The sequence below is a fragment of the Podarcis raffonei genome, chromosome 16 (assembly GCF_027172205.1).
Source record: "Podarcis raffonei isolate rPodRaf1 chromosome 16, rPodRaf1.pri, whole genome shotgun sequence".
NCBI lineage: Eukaryota > Metazoa > Chordata > Lepidosauria > Squamata > Lacertidae > Podarcis > Podarcis raffonei.
Window position 1 is genome coordinate 23,783,549 of NC_070617.1, and position 20,221 is coordinate 23,803,769.

The 20,221-nt window shown below is 49.7% G+C and overlaps 2 protein-coding genes across 10 annotated transcripts in view; one reads left to right on the top strand and one right to left on the bottom strand.

The window, feature by feature from the left end:
- Window positions 1-1,661: 1,661 nt before the first annotated feature.
- RHBDD3 (rhomboid domain containing 3) lies at window positions 1,662-10,839 on the top strand. 4 transcript variants are annotated; one of them, XM_053368405.1, is made up of 6 exons: window positions 1,662-1,824; window positions 3,804-3,964; window positions 6,316-6,708; window positions 6,855-7,029; window positions 8,258-8,575; window positions 9,665-9,929. In XM_053368405.1, the coding sequence occupies exons 2-6, from the start codon at window positions 3,808-3,810 to the stop codon at window positions 9,819-9,821; spliced, it is 1,200 nt and encodes a 399-aa protein (XP_053224380.1). In that variant the 5' UTR covers window positions 1,662-1,824; window positions 3,804-3,807; the 3' UTR covers window positions 9,822-9,929. The 4 variants fall into 4 exon arrangements, with proteins under 4 accessions (XP_053224380.1, XP_053224378.1, XP_053224377.1 ...); XM_053368403.1 differs by lacking the exon at window positions 1,662-1,824 and adding an exon at window positions 1,849-2,084 and having other exon boundaries at window positions 8,258-8,540; window positions 9,665-10,839; XM_053368402.1 differs by lacking the exon at window positions 1,662-1,824 and adding an exon at window positions 2,514-2,788 and having other exon boundaries at window positions 8,258-8,540; window positions 9,665-10,839.
- Window positions 10,840-11,116: 277 nt separating this feature from the next.
- Window positions 11,117-20,221, bottom strand: part of LOC128403545 (EMI domain-containing protein 1-like) — a 70,494-nt gene continuing 61,389 nt past the window's right edge. For 3 of the 6 annotated variants that reach the window (XM_053368397.1, XM_053368396.1, XM_053368399.1), the window contains exons 15-16: window positions 13,892-13,982; window positions 11,117-12,432 (exon numbers count right to left, since the gene is read on the bottom strand). In XM_053368397.1, the coding sequence (XP_053224372.1) occupies window positions 12,293-12,432; window positions 13,892-13,982 (231 nt within the window). In that variant the 3' untranslated portion in view covers window positions 11,117-12,292. Of the gene's footprint in view, window positions 12,433-13,891; window positions 13,983-18,761; window positions 18,847-20,221 lie in introns of those variants that run through there. The other 3 variants (XM_053368398.1, XM_053368401.1, XM_053368400.1) reach the window with 3 other exon arrangements.

The window sequence follows — 20,221 nt, forward strand, 5'->3', positions numbered from 1 at the left end:
CTTATTTCCTGACTTTTTAAAGTGTTCCCCTCCTTGCACACCTCTTTCTATGTAGTTTCAGAACAATTAGAAAGGGAAGTGTTTTTTAAAAATATTGTCATTTCCCAGGAACTCAGGGCCTACATACAGTCCTATACAACACAGTTTGGACACAGGTTTTTCACAACGAAACATCCCCCACAACTTCCGTTTTGGAGACCCCAATGTGATGCTAGCATATTTCTTTATGACATTTTTAAAAAAAAAACCAACACCAAAATAAAATATAGATGATTATGTGTTATGCTAACAACTATACTATTGGGACTGGCCTTTCATTTTCTGGAATGTGTTTGGAAAGGGAACTCTTATTTGACAAAACAATGAAGACATCTAAAAACTTTTCCAATACAGATGCAGATTTCTAGTGTGTGCGCAGAATGGAGTTGTTTTCATTGGCTTGCACTCCATGCTAGTTCTATTCAGAATAGACGCATTAAAAATGGACCCAGGTTAGGCATGCCCATTAATTTCAGTGGGTCCACTCTGAGGTCTAGCATTAGGGCAGCTAAATAACTGTGGGGGTTTTCTAAAAAAAAAGCCCAACAACTTTCGGGGTGTGTTGTTTTCTCTTAGGAGACAGGAGCTGTGTACATGCTACTTATACTAAAAGTATATGTCTTTCTCCAAAGAATCCTGGGAGCTGTAGTTTGTTAAGGGCATCCTGTCAATGCTCAGCACCCTTAATGAACCACAGTTCCCAGGATTCTTTGAGGGTGGAGCCACATGCTAACATATATTCTTCTTCTTTGGCGATCACTTGGTAGCCGAGTAAGATTGTCTTCCATGAACACTGTCTTAACAATGAGTCCATCTCACCATGACAAGGTGATGATCTTGCAAGCAAATTTAGAACACATGGCGCATAGGGCAGTCAGAGGACGCATAACAGGAGCTCCCCACACGGAAATCGGTTTTGCACTGGCATCGTGCTCCATTTTGGGAACAACAACAAAAAAGTTGCAACCCCACCATTATCTGCTCTTTGAGGCTTGCAATCCAAATGCAGCCTGGAGTCTGGAAAAGTGATGCAAGCATAGGGGTTTTGTTTGTTTGTTTTTTAAGCCCATTGCTGAGAAATTGAAATAAGGTGATTAAGAACTGAGTGACTGCACTGTTTAGTTGCTTAATTCCTTAACCCATTTCCAGGGCAAAAAGCCCACAGAACGAAAGGTGCTTACTTCTAAGTAGACATAGGAACCTGCTACTGGTCCAGGTCGGCCCACCCTGTCCAGCACCCTGTTCTCAATAGTGGAAACCCGCAATCAAGAGTAAAGCCATTCTCCCCTGCTGCGGTTTGCAGCGACTGGCATTGCTGCCTCTGCCTGTGGAAACAAGAGAACATAGGCATTGTGGCTAGTTGTAAAATTGTCCTCTTTTAAAGCCAGCCACGTTGGCGGCCTCACTGCTGAGTAAGCAGTGCCGAAAAGGAAGGACTGAGTAAACCAACTCTGCACAGACAGGCAAAAAGAACAGAGAACTGAAACTCATTCCTACCCCCTACCCTCAAACAAAGAAACACCACTAATGACTTTGCAGAATCAGATGGGATCTGAGTTCTAATCTTGCCCCCCCCCGGAGCTCCTTCGTTTCTGGTTCCTCTTTAGCGACGCTCCCTTGCCTCGTTGCTAAAACATGTGCAAGTCGTAGAGGATCAGCGCCGACCGGCCTCGCAGATCCCAAACTGCCATGTCCAAAATGGCTGCGCGCTGGTCCTTTTCTCCCGGCTGACGAGTTGCCCAACCGGCCGGTGCAATCCCATGCACGCCGCCAGCCTTGCGCTTGGTAAAAGAAAAAGGAATAGGGGGCAGGACGGGGGGGGAGTGTTCCCCAGTTTTCTCCAAGCAATGTTCTTGCCCAGTGGGAAAGAATTGCAAACAGCCGAGATTGAGGGTGAGAGGCTGCAGATCAAAAAGGAAAGAAGGATCTGGCTGCCTTCATCCCCGTCGTGAGATGCTGGTCCGGTGGATCTTGTAAAAAATCTTGGATCAGCTCAGGCATGCAAGCTTTGCTCCCAGAAATTATCTCCTGCACAATCGTGAAAGGTGCAGGGATCCTCTTTTGCATATGCCCCCCTTAACTTATTTCATTTGTGCTCAAAACCAGTTGCAGCTTTTTCAAAATGTCATCTAGTTGCATCCTGCAGCAGTGAGTTCCATAAGTGACTTGTGCATCGTGCATGCTTTTTGGGGGCTCTTCTGAACCAGCTGGGTTTCACTCTAAAAGGTAAAGGGACCCCTGACCATTAGGTCCAGTCGGGACCGACTCTGGGGTTGCGGCGCTCATCTCGCTTTACTGGCCGAGGGTCATGTGGCCAGCATGACTAAGCCGCTTCTGGCGAACCAGAGCAGCGCACGGAAACACCGTTTACCTTCCCGCCGGAGCGGTACCTATTTATCTACTTGCACTTTGACGTGCTTTCGAACTGCTAGGTTGGCAGGAGCAGGGACCGAGCAACGGCAGCTCACCCCGTCGCGGGGATTCGAACCGCTGACCTTCTGATCAGCAAGTCCTAGGCTTTGTAGTTTAACCCATAGCGCCACCCGCGTCCCTGGGGTTTCACTCTACATGGGAAGAAAAACTGTGTTCCAGCGTTGATGAGAGACAATCCTCTCACCTATAAGACCTTTAATCGTGGGATTGTGAGGCACCCAAAGCAATCGAATGCAGAGTTGGGCATGCAGTTTGACAACCCAGGGCCTTCCTGATCTTTTGGCAGCTCCCATCAATCAGTTGTGGTCCAAAAAATGTGAGGAGGCAGCCTTGGACTGAGCATAGGTCCATCTAGCTCAGTATTGTCTACACTGACTGGCTGCAGCTCTCCGGGGTTTCAGGCAGAGAATGCTGCCAGCCTGACCAGGAGTTGCTGCTGGGGGGATTGAAGCTGGGAACTTCTGCATGCAAAGCAGACGCTCAGCCGCTGAGCTCGGTTGGTGAGGGCTGACTCAGGATCAGGCCAGAGCAACTTGCCACAGCTCAGTTGCCCTGTGGCCAAATTCATAATCTGACAGGTTAATCTGGGCAGTCAGCAGGAGCCATTAGTTAGGAGCTACAAACCTGAGGTTCCCCCCCCCCCGTCGCTCCCCGCACACCAGGCATAATCCCGGGAACTGTAGTTTGTTAAGGGTGTTGGGAATTGTAGCTCCGTCAGGAGTAAACTCAGGATTCTTTGGGGTTGTAGGCCTGACTCTTAAAGTGCCGTAAATGTGGAAGCCCCACAAATCCCAGAGTCTTTACTAGGTGTATGCTCCTCTTGAATGTTGTTGTCGTGTCCGACTCTTCGTGACCCCATGGACCAGAGCACGCCAGACACTCCTGTCTTCCACCGCCTCCCGCAGTTTGGTCAAACTCGTGTTCGTAGCTTCGAGAACACTGTCCAACCATCTCGTCCTCTGTCGTCCCCTTCTCCTTGTGCCCTCCATCTTTCCCAACATCAGGGTCTTTTCCGGGGAGTCTTCTCTTCTCATGAGGTGGCCAAAGTATTGGAGCCTCAGCTTCACGATCTGTCCTTCCAGTGAGCACTCAGGGCTGATTTCCTTCAGAATGGATAGGTTTGATCTTCTTGCAGTCTATGGGACTCTCAAGAGTCTCCTCCAGCACCATAATTCAAAAGCATCAATTCTTCGGCGATCAGCCTTCTTTATGGTCCTCTGAATAACTTCTGAATAACCAGTGATTAAAAGCTTTAGCAAATGGATGGCTTTTCGCCTTCTGGTTTTAATATAACCCTGCCACTTTCTCCCTTGTCTTTTCCTTCCCCTTAGGGGCATGCTGATGAAGAGCCTTTGGACCAGGCCATGGGGGTTATGGCGCCCCCCAGTTGCATCGTTCACCCTCATGGTGCTTCTCTGCCTGTTCTGGTTGACGGGCGTAGACAAAAGCTTGGCGTTATCGCCTAACCTCCTGCTCACCAGCCCTTTCCAAGGTATGCTACCTGAGGCTCCTGCCCCCTGGCGTGTTGCGTGTTGCCTCCCTAACCGTTCTGGACTCCTTGGGTCCAGCACACCACTCTCATCCCACCCCCACCCCCCAAAATCCCATGTGGGTATTTATTGATACAGTAGTACCTCAGGTTACAGATGCTTCAGGTTACAGACTCTGCTAACCCAGAAATAGTACCTCGGGTTAAGAACTTTGCTTCAGGATGAGAACAGAAATCGCGCGGCAGCCCCATTAAAGTGGTAAGGTAAAGGTAAAGGTACCCCTGCCCGTACGGGCCAGTCTTGACAGACTCTAGGGTTGTGCACCCATCTCACTCAAGAGGCCGGGGGCCAGCGCTGTCCGGAGACACTTCCGGCTCACGTGGCCAGTGTGACATCGCTGCTCTGGCGAGCCAGAGCCGCACACGGAAACGCCGTTTACCTTCCCGCTAGTAAGCGGTCCCTATTTATCTACTTGCACCCGGGGGTGCTTTCAAACTGCTAGGTTGGCAGGCGCTGGGATCGAGCAACGGGAGCGCACCCCGCCGCGGGGATTCGAACCGCCGACCTTTCGATCGGCAAGCCCTAGGCGCTGAGGCTTTTACCCACAGCGCCACCCGCGTCCCATTAAAGTGGTACCTCAGGTTAATAACAGTTTCAGGTTAAGAACGGACCTCTGGAACGAATTAAGTTCTTAACCCGAGGTACCACAGTACAAACTGTTTTTATCCTGCCCCCTTGAAGCAAAAAAAGGCTCCCATGCTGATAACGGCAAAGTTGCAGGTTCGATCCCCACATGAGACGGCTGCTTTGCAGGGGGTTGGACTAGATGATACTTAGGGTCCCTTCCAACAGGATTCCAGGGCAGCTGACAGCTGCCAATAACCAGTCAGTCCCTGCTCTCTGGGTTACGATTTTCAAGACTTGACAGGAAAAGGGATTGGGTGGGGGTGGGGAGAGAGAGCATTCGTCCCTGTTTCTTGGTTACAGAATTCTTGGCCATTGCGATGTAAACTTGCTTCTGCTAAAATATGGATATTGATTCACTGGGAAGATAATAAAATGCCCCCCCCCTTGAACAATTGCTAGAAGACACAACTGCTCTTGCAACATAGAAATGGATTGCTTTTAGATTTGTGTATGGGCAAATATAGTGATATTTGGAATGCCTTTATGTAAAAAAAAATCACTAGGGCTAGTTAATAATTTTATACTTGTTAGAATAATTGTGCACGGCGGCCCATCGCGGGTGCTTCAGCTGAGATTCCTGCATTTCAGGCGGTTGTACTGGATGAACCTTGAAGGGAACGTTCTTTCACATGTGGTGGACTTGTAAAAGAGTAAAGAGAATTGGGAAATAATCCATAATGAATTGGAAAAAAACATTTTAAAATACTTTTCAAAAAACAACAACCACAGAGTCCTTTTTGTTGGGAATAATTCAGATGGAAATTCCCAGGTGTCAGAAAATGTTATTTATGTGTGCCACTACTGCGGCCCATGTTTTATTTGTCCCAAAATGGAAAACGAGCCAGGTCCCAACGAAAGAAGAATGGCAACTTAAGCTGACAGAACATGTGCAGCTTGTGGTCTTACCATATAGAATAAGAGAACAAGAAGAACGTACGTTTAGAGAAGATTGGAAAATGTTTATTGAATACATGGGGGTAAATTGTGTACACTTGAAAACGTTGGCAGCGTTAAGATAAATTCAACAGTGCAAATAAGTTTTGATGGCTGTCATAATGGAATGGTTTAGTTTATGTAAAATATGCAGGGATTTGTAATATGATGCAAAATGAACCATGGAGAGAGAAGGGAAGTCATTGATATTTTAAGGCTGTTTAAATGAGTACAGTGGTACCTTGGGTTACAAACACCTCAGGTTACAAACACTTCGGGTTACAGACTCCGCTAACCCAGAAGTAGTACCTCGGGTTAATAACTTTACCTCAGGATGAGAACAAATATTGCACCGCGGTGGCAGCAGGAGGCCCCATTAGCTAAAGTAGTACCTCAGGTTAAGAACGGACCTTGGGAACGAATTAAGTTCGTAACCAGAGGTACCACTGTATTTTAAATTGTAAAACAGAAAATTTAATAAAAATTATATATATAAATAAATAGGTGAACCTTGGGGTCCCTTCCAACTCTACAATTCTGTATTCATATATTGTATTTTACCACAGTTTCAAGCACTCCCCCGTCCTTTTGTCCTTGTTTTGACTTTTTTCCACTTTATTTCCTGACCGAAAATTTTCAATAGGGCGAATATAATAATAATAATAATAATAATAATAATAATAATAATAATAATGGCATGTTGTTAACCACCCCCTGCCTTTCCTCCCTGCAGCGTATCGCCTCGTGACCTACTGCCTGTGCCTCACGGAGGCGCCCTTGTTCTTCCTCAACCTGCTCCTCTTTCCACTGCTGAGTTGGCATCAGGAGCGACGCCAGGGCACTCTGCGCTACCTCCACTCTTCGGCACTTGGCGCTTTCGCCTCGGCCCTCCTCTACCTCCTCCTAGCATGGCTGCAGGGTGCTCAGGCCAGCTCTGCTGTTGGGGGCTACACCCCCGTGCACTTGGCCTTGCTGGGGTGCCCCCAGGGGCGTCGGAAACAGGGGGGGTCCCAGAGGTGGGCTTCCCCTCCTCTGCTGGCTGTGCTGCTGCTGGGCCTGAGCTGGATTCTCTCCCCCAGCTCTCCTTTCCTCCTGCATCTGAGTGGGCTGCTCACGGGCCTGGCCTGTATCCTTTCCAAAAAGGTGGGTTCGGGGGGGGGTTAACTGCTGGTTTATGGTGCATCTTGTTGGTCTTTGTGAGAGCAGGAGGCTGGACTGGGTGGGTCCAGCAACCAGGGTCTGCTTAGGCTCTCATTTCCCTTGACGCCGTAGTCTGGGCCGGGGTCTTCTCCCCGCTGGAATTATCAGAGAGACGCCTGGAAAAGCTGCACGGCGGAATCATCTTTAAGACCCTCCTGGGGAGAGGCTCTTTCCTCCAATTCGTCCCGCCCCCGGCAGAACCTGCTGAAATCCTCCCCACCGCCGACCCAGCCGCCAGGAGGGACAGGTGAATTGGGAACCCAGGCTTTCTTCGTAGGGCTGGGCGGGCGAAGGGGTCGTCGTTTGGGACTTAATAAGGAAGATGAGCAGCAGATTTCAGCCAGGGGACATTCCCTGCCCTGTTTGGAGACGCCGGGGATCGAACCTAGGAAACTTCAGATTACAGTCGTACCTTGGATCCCAAACACCTTGCGAGTCGAACGTTTTGGCTCCCGAATGCCGCAAACCTGGAAGTGTTCCAGTTTGCGAACATTCTTTGGAACCCAAACATCCGGCGCAGCTTCCGATTGGCTGCAGGAGCTTCCAATACCTTGGTTTCTGAACGTTTTGGAAGTCGAATGGACTTCCAGAACGGACTCCGTTTGACTTCCAAGGTAGCACTGTATTGGGGAATGATTTGTAATGAAATGAAAAAATTGTTTAAAAGAATATCCCCCCTCCAAAGGCCCAGAGGCGTTTCTTCTGGGTACGATACAGACAGAGGTAGCCAGGGGGCGAAAAAAGCTATTTATGTACGCAACGACTGCAGCTTGGATTTTGTTAGCTCAGAAATGGAAGGTGGGAGAGGCTCCAAAGAGGGAAGAATGGCAGCTGGAAAATGATGGAATACGCAGAGCTAGCAGGCCTAACCAGCAGGGCAGCAGAACAAGAAGAATGGGTATATAAAGAGGAATGGAGAACATTTGCAGAAAAACCATTGTAAGCAAATGAAAACACTAGCAGGATCATTGTAAATTCAACGGTATAGTTTGGATTAAGATATAACAGAAAGGGGGAAACCAGAACAAAGGAAATATAATACAGTCGTACCTTAGCTCCTGAACGCCGCAAACCCGGGAGTGTTCCAGTTTGCGAACGTTCTTTGGAACTCGAACCTCTGATGGGGCTTCCGATTGGCTTCAGGAGCTTCCTGCAGCCGATCAGAAGCCACACTTTGGTTTCTGAACATTTTGGAACTCAGAACGGACTTCCAGAACGGATTCCGTTCGACTTTCGAGGTATGACTGTACTCAGTTAATTTTGGAAGTACAAAAAACTATGGAAGGAGAAGAAGGGAAGTCGTTGGCTGTATTGTTCTATATTTAATTGTGGGGAAATGTATACCTGAAAATATAATAAGTAAATATTTGGGGGGTGGGGAGTTGGGAACCTTCTGCAGGCAAGTGGCCCACCACTGAGCTTCAGTCTTCTTCGGCTCAAGATCACAGACTTGCCTATCTTTTTCTCTCTCCCAGGATTCCTCATTCCCCGGAGTCGCCAACCCAAGCGTTTCCCCCAGCAGATTTCCCTATGCAGCCTCTCTTTCTGGCTTCGCCACCTGCCTCTTACTGGAGTGGAGAAACTGCAGCGCTGGAGCAGGCATGCAGGCAGTCAGTTGCTGCTGGTTCCCTGCCTCCCTTCCCCATCCACCATGGGGCTTTAGGTGCTCCTTTCTCGGCCCTCCAAGGATCCCTGATGGATGAAGAGCTGCTCCAAGCCGGGATCCAGGCTTCTCTGCAGGATATGGCGGAGGAAGAGGTGAAACTTTCCAAATCTTCGGTTTCTTCTCTCCGGTAAGCGTTTCCCGGGGGAAAGCTAAAGCTTCCTTCCTGATGGGGTTTGGTGGGGCATCAGAGAGATGGATACAGTGCAATCGCATCTTGCATGGGGCTTTGGTTCAAAGAGTTCTGCGTGTCTCTGATTGCAGGTCCCCAAACCCTTAAAGCCAACCCTGTGGCTAGCAGGGGTAGGGGGACATTTGGTAGCAGGTAACCCCAAGGGGGGACGCGGGTGGCGCTGTGGGTAAAAGCCTCAGCGCCTAGCACTTGCCGATCCAAAGGTCGGCGGTTCGAATCCCCGCGGCGGGGTGCGCTCTTGTCGCTCGGTCCCAGCGCCTGCCAACCTAGCAGTTCGAAAGCACTCCCGGGTGCAAGTAGATAAATAGGGACCGCTTTCTAGCAGGAAGGTAAACGGCGTTTCCGTGTGTGGCTCTGGCTTGCCAGAGCAGCGATGTCACGCTGGCCACGTGACCCGGAAGTGTCTCTGGACAGCGCTGGCCCCTGGCCTCTTAAGTGAGATGGGCGCACAACCCCAGAGTCTGTCAAGACTGGCCCGTACGGGCAGGGGTACCTTTACCTTTACCTTTAACCCCAAGGGGACCAGACAAAAACAGAGCTTTGAAACACTCTGCCTTGCTTTGGAAGGCAAGGCCTGCTCAGCACACCAACTCCAGGAGGCTAGAGATCTCACGCGAGACTTTCTGGGATCTTGGATGGCTCCGTGAGGTTTCACATGAGCATTCCAGAGCTGGCATGCTTAGCAGGCCTTGCCCCCCGAGTGAAGCAGAGCTTAAAAGCTCTTTTCGCCCCAGGCAGACAACAGTACGTTTCCAAGCACAATTCAAAGTGTTGGCGCTGACCTTTAAAGCCCTAAATAGCCTCGGCCCAGTATACCTGAAGGAGCGTCTCCACCCCCATCGTTCAGCCTGGACACTGAGGTCCAGCTCTGAGGTCCTTCTGGCCGTTCCCTCCCTGCAAGAAGCAAAGTTATAGGGAACCAGGCAGAGGGCCTTCTCGGTAGTGGCACCCACCCTGTGGAATGCCCTCCCATCAGATGTCAAAGAAATAAACAACTATCTAACTTTCCGCCCCCTGCCCTTTCAGGCTCCAGCAGCTCCAGAAAATGGGCTTCCCAACCGAGCGGGCAGTTGTTGCACTGGCAGCCACAGGCCACGTGGAGGGTGCCGTCTCACTGCTGATCGGAGGCCACGTCGGAGACCAAGCCGTGGTGACGGCAGAGAGCCGCTCTGCTCATCGCTAGCGACCTCCTCCAGGCACCAGCCAGCAAGTAGACAGAGGTTGACAAGCCAGCCCAAACGGTGCCAGCGTCCGGGCCAGAAAACCAGCCACGGCCGGTGAAGTTGAGCGGCGATTCACTGTGGACTCAACTGGGAAGGAAGGAAAGCGAGACCCACCATTGAAGCCAAGGCCATCCTGCTGCTATGGGGTGGCTGCCGTACAGCCCAGCCAGGCTGGTGCATCACAAGGGCAAGAGTGAGAGACAATGCACATATATCAAGGGCTGCAAGTCACTTGGGAAATCCTCCAAAAGGGGAGACCCAGTGGCTTCTTCCATCCCATCCTGGGGATTCTTGGAATAACAAAGCCAGAGGTTTCACCTGATTGCAGTCATTTTTCCACGTGTTCCATGGGTGTTTGTGGAAACCATCTCCCGAGACGTGTCAGGAGGTGGTGGGAACATGGGCAAAGGCCGCCCCCAGCGGCCATTCCGTCTGGGCTGCCATGCATTAGGCGTTCGTGAAAAAGGGACCTCTCTCTGTGCCTGTGAGCTCCGCCACTCACCTGGGAGTTGTAGCAGGGATCTCAGTTCCGGGGTTCCGAGTTTGACCTAAAGCATCCAGAACTCAAATCTGGGCCTTTCTCATACAGCCACTTTGAAGGGGTGGAGCAGGGCATTCTCACCACATGCAGAACAGAGTCATGTCTGCACTGTATGTTTAAAGTACTCTTAAAACGTTCAAAGGACTAGCAGATGACTGCGAATTCTGCATTGCAAGGGGGTTGGGCTGGATGACCTGTTGGGTCCCATCCAATTCTGTGATTCTATAACAGTTCCCAGGATTCATGTGTTGGGGGTGGGAGCCACAATGTCCCCCAAATAATCCTAGGAACTGTTGTCCGCTAAGGTGTTCCCAGTGCTTTTTTTCTGGGGGGGACGCATACCCCTAAACATTTTGTGAATCTTTGTACTTTTGTCCATTTACTGTATTTATTTTCCCCAATTTGAACTATAAAATGGTGATTTTCTTGAGTCAAAATGAGACTACCCCTAAACGTTTTTTTTAAGGAGGGGGAGCCCTGGGTGTTCCTAACAGCTTTCAGGGCTGTTCACAAGCTACAGGTGCCAGGATTTTCTGGGGGGGGGGCATGACTCTTAAAGCAGTAGGAGAGGACTTCAAAAAGTCACCTTTGCCAAGCTGATGCCTGATGGACATTTAACAAAATGCAGCAAAGGATCCGTACAGAGAGCATCATCTTAGCTCAGGTTTGAGGTAAGGCCCTCCACACTCCCTTCAATTCAGGCAGAGGCTCCTGTTCAGTGAAGCTTTATTGACCTGGTCCCTGTTATCAGCCAAAATCCCAGAGAGTACATACATTATATGGAGGCAGACACACATAAACACACACACACACACATCCTTCTCTCTCCCTGATCTGCTTTGCCCACAAGACTCTGCATTAAGAGTAGTCTGATCGTCTCCCAGGTGCTTGAGTCTTCATGGCAGCACCAGCAGCACCTCCCCACCTGTTCCAACATCCAACCTCCCTTTGAATCACCTTCGCAGCCCACTTGACAACTTGGGATACACTACTTGCGTGCCGGATCTGATCCGGTCGCTAAAATTGCACCCGGGGATCCAGTCACAAAGGACTTATGCACGCAAATCCTTTGTTGGGACAGCCACTGACGTAGTTCTTACAACGTCCGCACAGTTCAGCGCTGGCAACTTCTACCAGTGAAGGGGAAATGTTTGTCCTCTCTCCACAAACACACACTGCTGGGCATCCCGAGCGAAAGAGAAGCCCTAGGAATCCCCTTGACCTGACCCTACCAGGGCTCCCCATTCTTAGAAAGTGAGTGGGGAACTTTTGTTTTCCCAGCAAAGATATCATGACGTCTGCCACAACTGCGGTTGAAAACAGTAGTCCAGAAAAGCCCAGTTTCTCTCCTCGGTTATCTTTGCCCGGGCCAGGCTATGGGGGGAAAGGGGCGATTCAGGGATCGGGAGAAATTTAGTAGAAAAACTAGTTAAATTTCCAGGTCAAAGTCCCAAGCGGCAGAAAAACAGCAAGTTACAGGAGAGGCTGCAGTTGTGCTGTGCAGGGGGGAAATATCCCCGTTAAATAGCACCAAGGGATAAACAGCTTTCCCTACGAGACAATCAGGCGGCCGCAAAGAATGCTTAGCGGCTTAATTGTGGCAACAGTTTGTGGGGTGAAGGCGTGGGGTGCATCGCAGCAACCGTTACAGAGACACACACACACATACAAAACCCTTTGTGCGAAATAAATACGGAAGCAGGCTGTGGGCAAGCAAGCGCCCTCCTCAACACACGCCTCTCCACTGCTTCTCCGTGGGGGGGGGCAGTCCAAAGTGGGAGGAAGAGGGCTGGGTCTTGGGGGCGCACCCCGAAAGAGGCCTCTCGTGCCCTCCTCAAAAAGGATGCTCTTCGTCTGCACCTGCCAACGGGCAGGCCAACGGCCCCCTCCTCATTTCCTCTCCTCCTCGCTCCTCTGAGAGAGGTGGTGGGAGATCATCTTGTAGGCTGCCAAGCTCTCGTCGCGCTTCCCCCGGTCGTAGCCAGGCATGCTGGTGGAGGAAAGGCCCAGTCCGGATCCCGGTTCCGGTTCTGTCAACGGAGAGGAAGGACAAGCAAGAGTCAGAGCTGAGCTGCTTTTCGTCCGCTGCCGAATTTGGCAACCCAAGAACCTCGGTTGTCATTTTGTGATCTTTTTAAAAGAGAAAACAAGTTTCTGGTCCTCATGGTTCCAGAGGTGTGGAAAATGTCTAGGTGACTCAAGCGGAGAACCCACAGCTGCCCAGATGTTGCTGGAGTCCCATGCATGGCCTGCAGTCAAGGAGGAAGGGATTTATAGTGCAGCAACTTCTGGAGTGCCTGCAGGTTCCCTATCCCTGCTCAAGGAGAACAAACAAGGTGTGGGTGCTCCTTAGGGATTCTGGGGGTCCCTCCCGCCATGCCTGTATTCAAAGTTGACTGCAAGATCCAGTGTCTTCCAAGAGCAAAAGACTTGATTTCCTTAATGTAAACTAAACTAACTGCTGTTCCAAATGAATCTGAAGTGGAGAAACTACAGAAGGAATCTCACCTTAGAATGAGCCTATCTCAGCCTTGGGTTCCCCAAACATTGTTGTGCTACAACTCCCAGCCACCTTTGATTCACGCTGGCCGGTGCTGATGGGAGTTGTGACATCCGAGGACACATGGGTGGGGGAAAGCTGCCTAACTGGGTATCTGGCAACATCGCCTGACCGCAGCAGGCAGGTGGAACCCTCACCTGCAGGGGCAGTGTATCTGAATGACGGGGAACAAGAAGCAGGGGAGAAGCTGCCCCCATCGTATGTCCTGATTTGGAGTTCCTGCTACAAACAGAATGCTGCAAAGTCAGTCTCTTAGCTGCAGTTAGCCAGCGGACTCCCCTACTCAAACCTCTGCACTGGTTCCTTGCTAACATCGTTCTCGGATTGGCTGGTGCATTCCCAGGTGGGTGAAGAGGCAGATCAGTGCTGAGCCGACCTCCTCCAGGCAGGCTTAAGCTACAAGATGCAAGCTGACTTGAGAGGAGACTGCCACTGAGCATGCACAGACTTCCATCGGAAAGGCAGGCCCGCCCCATGCTGTTGGATACCCAGCAGTCTGACAAATCCAATACACCCTCAAGCTGGCGTTAACTTTTGGTGCAAGGCAAGCAATTTTTTTTAACTTCTGAGCTCATGCTTGGAGGGGTGGGGAGGAAGAGGAGCAGTCCCTCCCCACCTCAGCCATCACCAGATGTATCCCCCTTAAGTCTCCCTCCACCCCACCCCAGTGGCTATGGGTCAGGAAAGGCAAAATCCCACATAAAAGCAGCTCTGACTGCAGCAGGGCTATGGAGAGGGGGTATTAAAAACCTGGACATTGTGGACTAGTGGCATGCAGAGTTTGGGATGATGGGGAAGGAAAGAAAGCCCATGTCTGCAAGCAACGTGGGGGGGGGTGTCTCCTGGCCATGGGCTCTCTGCATTGGTGAATGCAGCATGCTAGGGAAAAAGGGAGAGGGAGAGAGGGGGAGCTCCCCCTCTGTTGTTACCTGGCCAGATGATAGCTTCCAGCAAGGTGACCCTCCTAGACAAGAGCTTCAGCTGGGCCTGCTGCTCTAGGAAGCTTCGTAAGCTAATGGCCTGATGGGAGATTGAGAAGAGCAGAGCGGAAATTCATTCACCCTCGTTATGGGGCAAGGGTGGATAGGAGGGGAGAGGGAAAGGGGTCTGAGTCGGGAATCCTTGGAGGGGTGTGTGACTGCGGGTGGAGAATTTGGGCAGGGGGCTCAGAAGATATAAAGGTGATAATTCCCCCAGTCCTGGAAGGACATGATACAGGGTTTCCCACTTCTTACTTAAAGGGTTCGGGGTCATGTAAAAGCCTGTGCCTTTTTAAAAAGGAGGGGTGGTTCTGTTTCTCAAAGTTTCACGCAGAAAAGGAGCTGTGTGCTGGTAGCTAACTTCACTATCGAACTGTAGAATCTTAAAGGGTCATCTAGCCCAATGCCCTGCAATGCAGGAAGAGGTTTTTTCTTGGAAGGAAATAAAATAATAAAATATAATAAATATGATATAATAAAGCTTCCCATTGGTAGACCTCTGTTCTCTGTAGTGGCTGGGGCAACACAGTCAGATGGGTGGGGTACAAGTATTATTATTATTATTTATTATTATTATTATTATTATTGGAACAGGCACCTCCAGAATCACTAAGGCACATACTGATTAGCTCAATGGCTCCAGATTTACAGAAGCTTTGCCAGTTTCTGATTTGATCCCAGAATGTCCCTCTTTTCCTTAGAATGTCCCACTTTTCATTGGAGAAATGCTGGAGGGTATGGAGTTATGCGACCCCTGAGCTAAGGAGGTAACTATGCAACCTTTAGAAGACATCCGAAGACAACCTTGTATAGGGAAGTTTTTTAATGTTTAATCTTTTGTTATGTTTTTATATACATTGGAAGCCACCCACAGTGGCTGGGGCATAATAATAAATAATACTAATACTAATACTAATAATGGAATAGGATGCCCCTATTTTCATTGGAAAAATGATGGATCCCAATCCAGGAAACGGCCCTGTTTCCACCTTTCTGCATCCTTCTCACCTCTAGCACACATCCTGGAATACCCCTGGAGTGAAAAGGTGGGGAAATGAATTAATGCAAGGAGGTTTGAGGTCTGGTAAAAGCCCTTTTTGTCGCAAACTGACCCTAATAAATTGATGGTTGCATTAAAATATCAGCTATACTGATCCAGGGTTGTTATTAGCATTTAAGTTGCAGTCTTATTTCACATTTGCCTGTGAGTAAACTCAGCTGAACGGGGTGGCAATTACTTCTGAGTAAATGAGCCTAAGATTGCTCAGAAAGTTGCGCTCTCCATTGAAAGGGAGCGCAAGTGGCTGTTCTCTCCTGCTGCCGCCACCAGAGGGCACTGAGCTCCTACCTTATTGGAGGTGCAGCCACCAGAAGCCCACCACCTCCGTTTCCCCACACTGAGCATGCTCAAACTACTGCACATGCTCAGTAGTAGCAACTGAAGCCCTCTGCCCACACTTTGAAAATTGCACAGTTCAATACAAGACTACATAGGAGACCCGGGGAAATCAAACTGCTTTGACTGCTCTGTTTTATTATTATAAAACAAAGCAATTTCCCCCAATATAATGCAGCTTCAAATAGTCTTTTCACGAGGACAGCATTTAGTCCATACACCATAGCAGAATTTTTTTCACTAATGTAATGGTTTATATACACTCTAATATATGTGTTTTTGAACGCATCATTCGGCAGCAGAACTGCACCGCAAAATTCAGAGGAATGCAAATTTCACAGGAGGGCTGTGTTTCGGTTCACACATTGATGTGGACACTGCAAATTAGGGAGGCTTGCCTTGAAATGCAGACTGAATCATATTTCTTCCCCCACCCCATCCCTGGCTGGGGCCGATGGGAGTTGTAGTCCAAACCATCTGGGGAGGGAACCAGGTCAGGGAAAGCAGACTTGGATCTCACAGCCTTGATTCTCGGTCAAACAACAAGAAGAAAAGATGCTACTCTGCAGTAGGAAATTCAGAGAGGTGGGCGTTTTTTGACAGAAAAAAACCCTGGAGGGAAAATCTGCCTCGTGTGTGTCTCTAATTCCACTCCACTCCACTCCATCAACAGTCCTAGTTTGTGAGCAATATGGTCGTTCTCTGTACAGTCATACCTCGGGTTGAAGTAGCTTCAAGATAAGTATTTTCAGGTTGCGCGCTGCGGCGACCCAGAAGTAACAGAACGCGTTACTTCTGGGTGTCGCCGCTCGCGCATGCGCTCAAAATGACATCACGCGCATGTGCAGAAGTGGCAAATCGCGAGCCACGGACGCGGGTTGTGTTTCCTTCTGGATGCGAACAGGGCTCCAGAACGGATCCTGTTCGCATCCAGAGGTACCACTGTACTGTATTTCTGCTGCCAGGAAAAGGAGGGTGGTGCTTATGGGATTGTCTGCCTCAGGTGTAAACTTAGGGACTCTGCATATTCTCCTTTCTTTGGGTCGTTTGTGTGGCCTTGAGCAGAGGATCGCTCCGAGTCTGGCCCAGACTGGGTTCATCTGCGTTCACACCAACACCCCATCCTAAAAACACCAGCCCCACCCTGGTCCTGATTCCCCACCTGCCTTGTTTGAGTGCTTTGATTGGAAAATCGCTTTTGGTCAGCAATATTCTTTGAATTGTTTTTTATTGTATATCCCCCCTGATTTTATGCTATGCTTGAGGGGAAAATATGTCCCACTCCAATGTGTTCCCCAAAGGCCTCCTCTCTCTGCCTTGAACCAAGCGTAAGAAGAACTGGTCTTCCTGAGATCTGCAGTCCATATCTATCTATCTGTCTCGTAACCATGCTCAGAAGCAGAAAAGTTCATCCCTGTACAAGGAAGGAGGGCAATTTGACTAAGTTTTATCTGAGCCTGATGCTGTAAGAGTACATTTTTCTATAAGGATCCCCTGTTTGGAGAGTTCCTTTTCTATTCTTCTCCCATGACCACTGATTGTACGAGCACAAATAAAACTAACACCAGGCTGAGAAATCTTTCTCTGCATGTGTTTTGAAATCCATGACACTCTACAAGTTTTGTTGAGTTGTTTAGAGCCTCTCTATATAGCAAGTGACTAGTAAACTGCGTTTCTGTGCACTCTGGTTTCTGTCACGGTGTTCCATTGCACCAGAAGCAGTTTAGTCCTGCTGGCCACAAGACCAGGAAAGATGTCTGTGGACAAACACCGGCTCCCTCAGCCTAAAAGTGAGATGAGCGCCATAACCCCATAGCCGCCTTTGACTGGACTTAACTGTCCAGGGGTCCTTTACTTTCTTTACCATTGTGACTAGTAAAACTTCAACATATGACAAAAAGTAGTACAGTGGCTCCTTGGTACTCAAACGCCTTGGTTCTCAAACGAAAACCTAGAAGTCCAGTTTTCAAATGTTTTTCGGAAGCTGAATGTCCGATGTGACTGTTGTCTATTGTTTCTGGGGCACCTGCACCAATCAGAAGCTGCACCTTGGTTTTCGAACATTTTGGAAGTCAAGCGGACTTCCGGAATGGATTAAGTTTGGCGCTTTTGTTTTTGCTATTTATTTTGCGTTTTTGTTTTTGAGGCTTTTTAGGTCAATTTGTTTTTGTGACTGTGTGGAACCCAGTTCAGCTACTGATTGATTGATTGATTGATTGATTGTGTGACTGGGGAAATGGATAAAAAAACCCCCATCCAAACAATGACTATCATCAGTGCAGGTAAGAAAAAAAAATATTTTTAATTTTTATCATCTGCAATACTTATTTATTTTATAGTACATTGATTATTGCTTTAATTTTATGGATCAATGGTCTCGTTAGATAGTAAGATTCATGTTAAATTGCTGGGGGGGTTAAATTGCTGTTTTAGGGGTTACTTTTAAAAGTCTAGAACAGATTAATCCATTTTGCATTACTTTCTATGGGAAAGCTGCCTTGGTTTTGGAACGCTTTGGTTTTGGAATGGATTAAGTTTGAGAACCAAGGTACTACTGTAATGTTTTGAAGGACAGTAGGTTTAGAAGTCCGTAACTCAACGGCGCCAAGACAGTTTCTATATGTGCTGTAGAGGCAAGTGAGGGGAGATGAGGTTTGTCTATCTGGGAAGGTATCCCATTCAGGAGAAGGATAGCTCTGGTCCTAAACCTCCGCTGCCTTGGGGGATATCTTTGGGAGAAGAAAAGGCTATGGAGTAAACCCTACACAAATCCAGAATGGAGTCCCTAAGACGGCTGGAGGGTGCCTTGCGTGCCTCCTCCTGGCAACTGCTGCAGCCGAGGTGGTACCAAACGTCTTGCTCTGTTTTCCTTTGGACCACATCAGAGAAGCCCAGAGGGGGGGTCTTGTCATTTGGGCAGCCCAGGACCTCCCTACACACTGCCCAGGCTTGCGCCCCGGGGAGGTCACTTAGGTGCTGCTAACACAGAAGTTCAGGTTCACCTCTGGAGGTGCACTCCATTGTCTCTTGAGACAGACAGATGCCAACAAAAACAATTGGGGTTTTTTTGGGGGGGTGGAATCTGCTTCTGCCAGCAGACCCTGTGCAACCACTTCCTGGTGTCCCCATGCTTATACAGTGGCTCGTTGCCATGGAGACTGTGCCATGGCTGAGCCACCCTCAACGCATTGTGCCAGGCCTGCTCCCCATAGGACCCAGAGTGTCAGTCCGGTAGCCAGCCAAGGGCGCAATTGAACCCCTGGATTTTGCAAAAGGCTGCAAGAACCGGTCAAACCGCCCTAAGCAGATCACCATACAGACCTGGGCGGGGCCTCCCCCATGGTGGGCCCCTTTTCCCTGACCCCTCCTGGCCTTGGGGGGGCCGCGGGGGGGGATTTTGTCCTCCTGTCTGTCTCTACTCACCATGCAGCCCAATCATTGTTTCCAAGATTAAAACCCTCTCAGCTAAAATCTTCAAAGCCTCTCGCAGCTGGTGCAAACCCTCCCCCTGCGGACGAAAGAGAGACAGACACGGCCGTGAAGGGGACGCACGTGCAGGGGTGTGTGTGTGTGTGCATGCGCACAAATACGTGCAAAAAGGAGAGGGAGGTGGGGGGGTGTGAGCTGAGGCTTGGCATGCCTAACCCTCCCTCCCGTCCGCATTTGTTTCAGCCATCAGAAATGACAACAACACACCCACACACCCAAGGGGCACAAATGCAAACAGAGCATCTATCAAGTATCTATCATGCATGTGCAGTCCTTTAAGGAGTTTGAGCAAACAGTATCATTCAGTTGGCGCAGCTCGCAGGGAGAGAAAGATATAATCAGAGGGAAAGTGTGTTTCGTCCTGAAACTAAGGCAGCTTCACCTCGCACCCTGGACCAGCTGCCTTGTCGCTGATTTTGCCTGTGGCCCTGCCCACCCCAGGCATTTCCCCCACCCCCAAAAAAAGCGGGAATGTGGTTCTCAGGCTGGAGAAAGGTTTCTCACCCCTGGATTACACCATCAGAAATCTTCCTGAGCCAGGGCTGTGTTGGCACCCAAGATTCCCTGCCCTCACTCCAGGTGCCCGCCCTCTGCCCGCTAAGCTAGCCAGCTGCCCTCAGGTGCAACAGAAGATGCTGTCTTGGCATCAGTGGCAGCTGGATGCCACCTTCTGCATCGTTGCAGGCCGGCAAATGGCTTGGGAAGACGTAACCCCCAGGAAGCAGCGCTGGTGGACTGCCCAACAGATCCAGAAGCTCCAGCAAGCAGAGGGTTAACCCACTGTCAGGCAGCGCTGTGCAGTGGTTAGTGTCGGACTAGGACCTGAGAGAGATCAAATCAGTGAAGCTCACCTCGGGCCAGTCCCTCCTTCTCAGCCTAACCTACCTCGCAGGGTTGTTGTTGAATGAAGAGGGGGAGGACCCTGTAGCTGCTTGGAGGAGAAAGGTGGGCTTTAAATGCAAAATAGATAAAGCCGCGGGAGACCTTCTGTGCTGCTTTTGCAAATGTAGAAAGCTGGGTTATAGAGAAGCAGGCTGCTGGGTCCAACCAGAAGCTCCCGCAGGAAGGATGCCAAACCAAAGCAAAGAAAATGAACGGAAGAACCACAATGGCACAGAGCCCCAGATAGGGCCCCCTGGGCTTGGTGTTGAGAAGACATGAGCTTTGCCTCCTTGCTCAGGAAGTCAGGTGTGTGGGCATGAGGACAGCAGAAGCACATGCATGGGTGGTTAGTAGCAGGGGCGGCCCCAAATGCAGCAACCTTGAGAGTGGCATGGAGGTGGAGAGAGAGACAGATGCAGTAACCAGATTCCCAGAGCTATATCCCTGAGGCCACATTCCCACCATCCTTTTTAAAGTGCTTTGATGCCGTTCGGAACAGTCAGGGCTTCCCG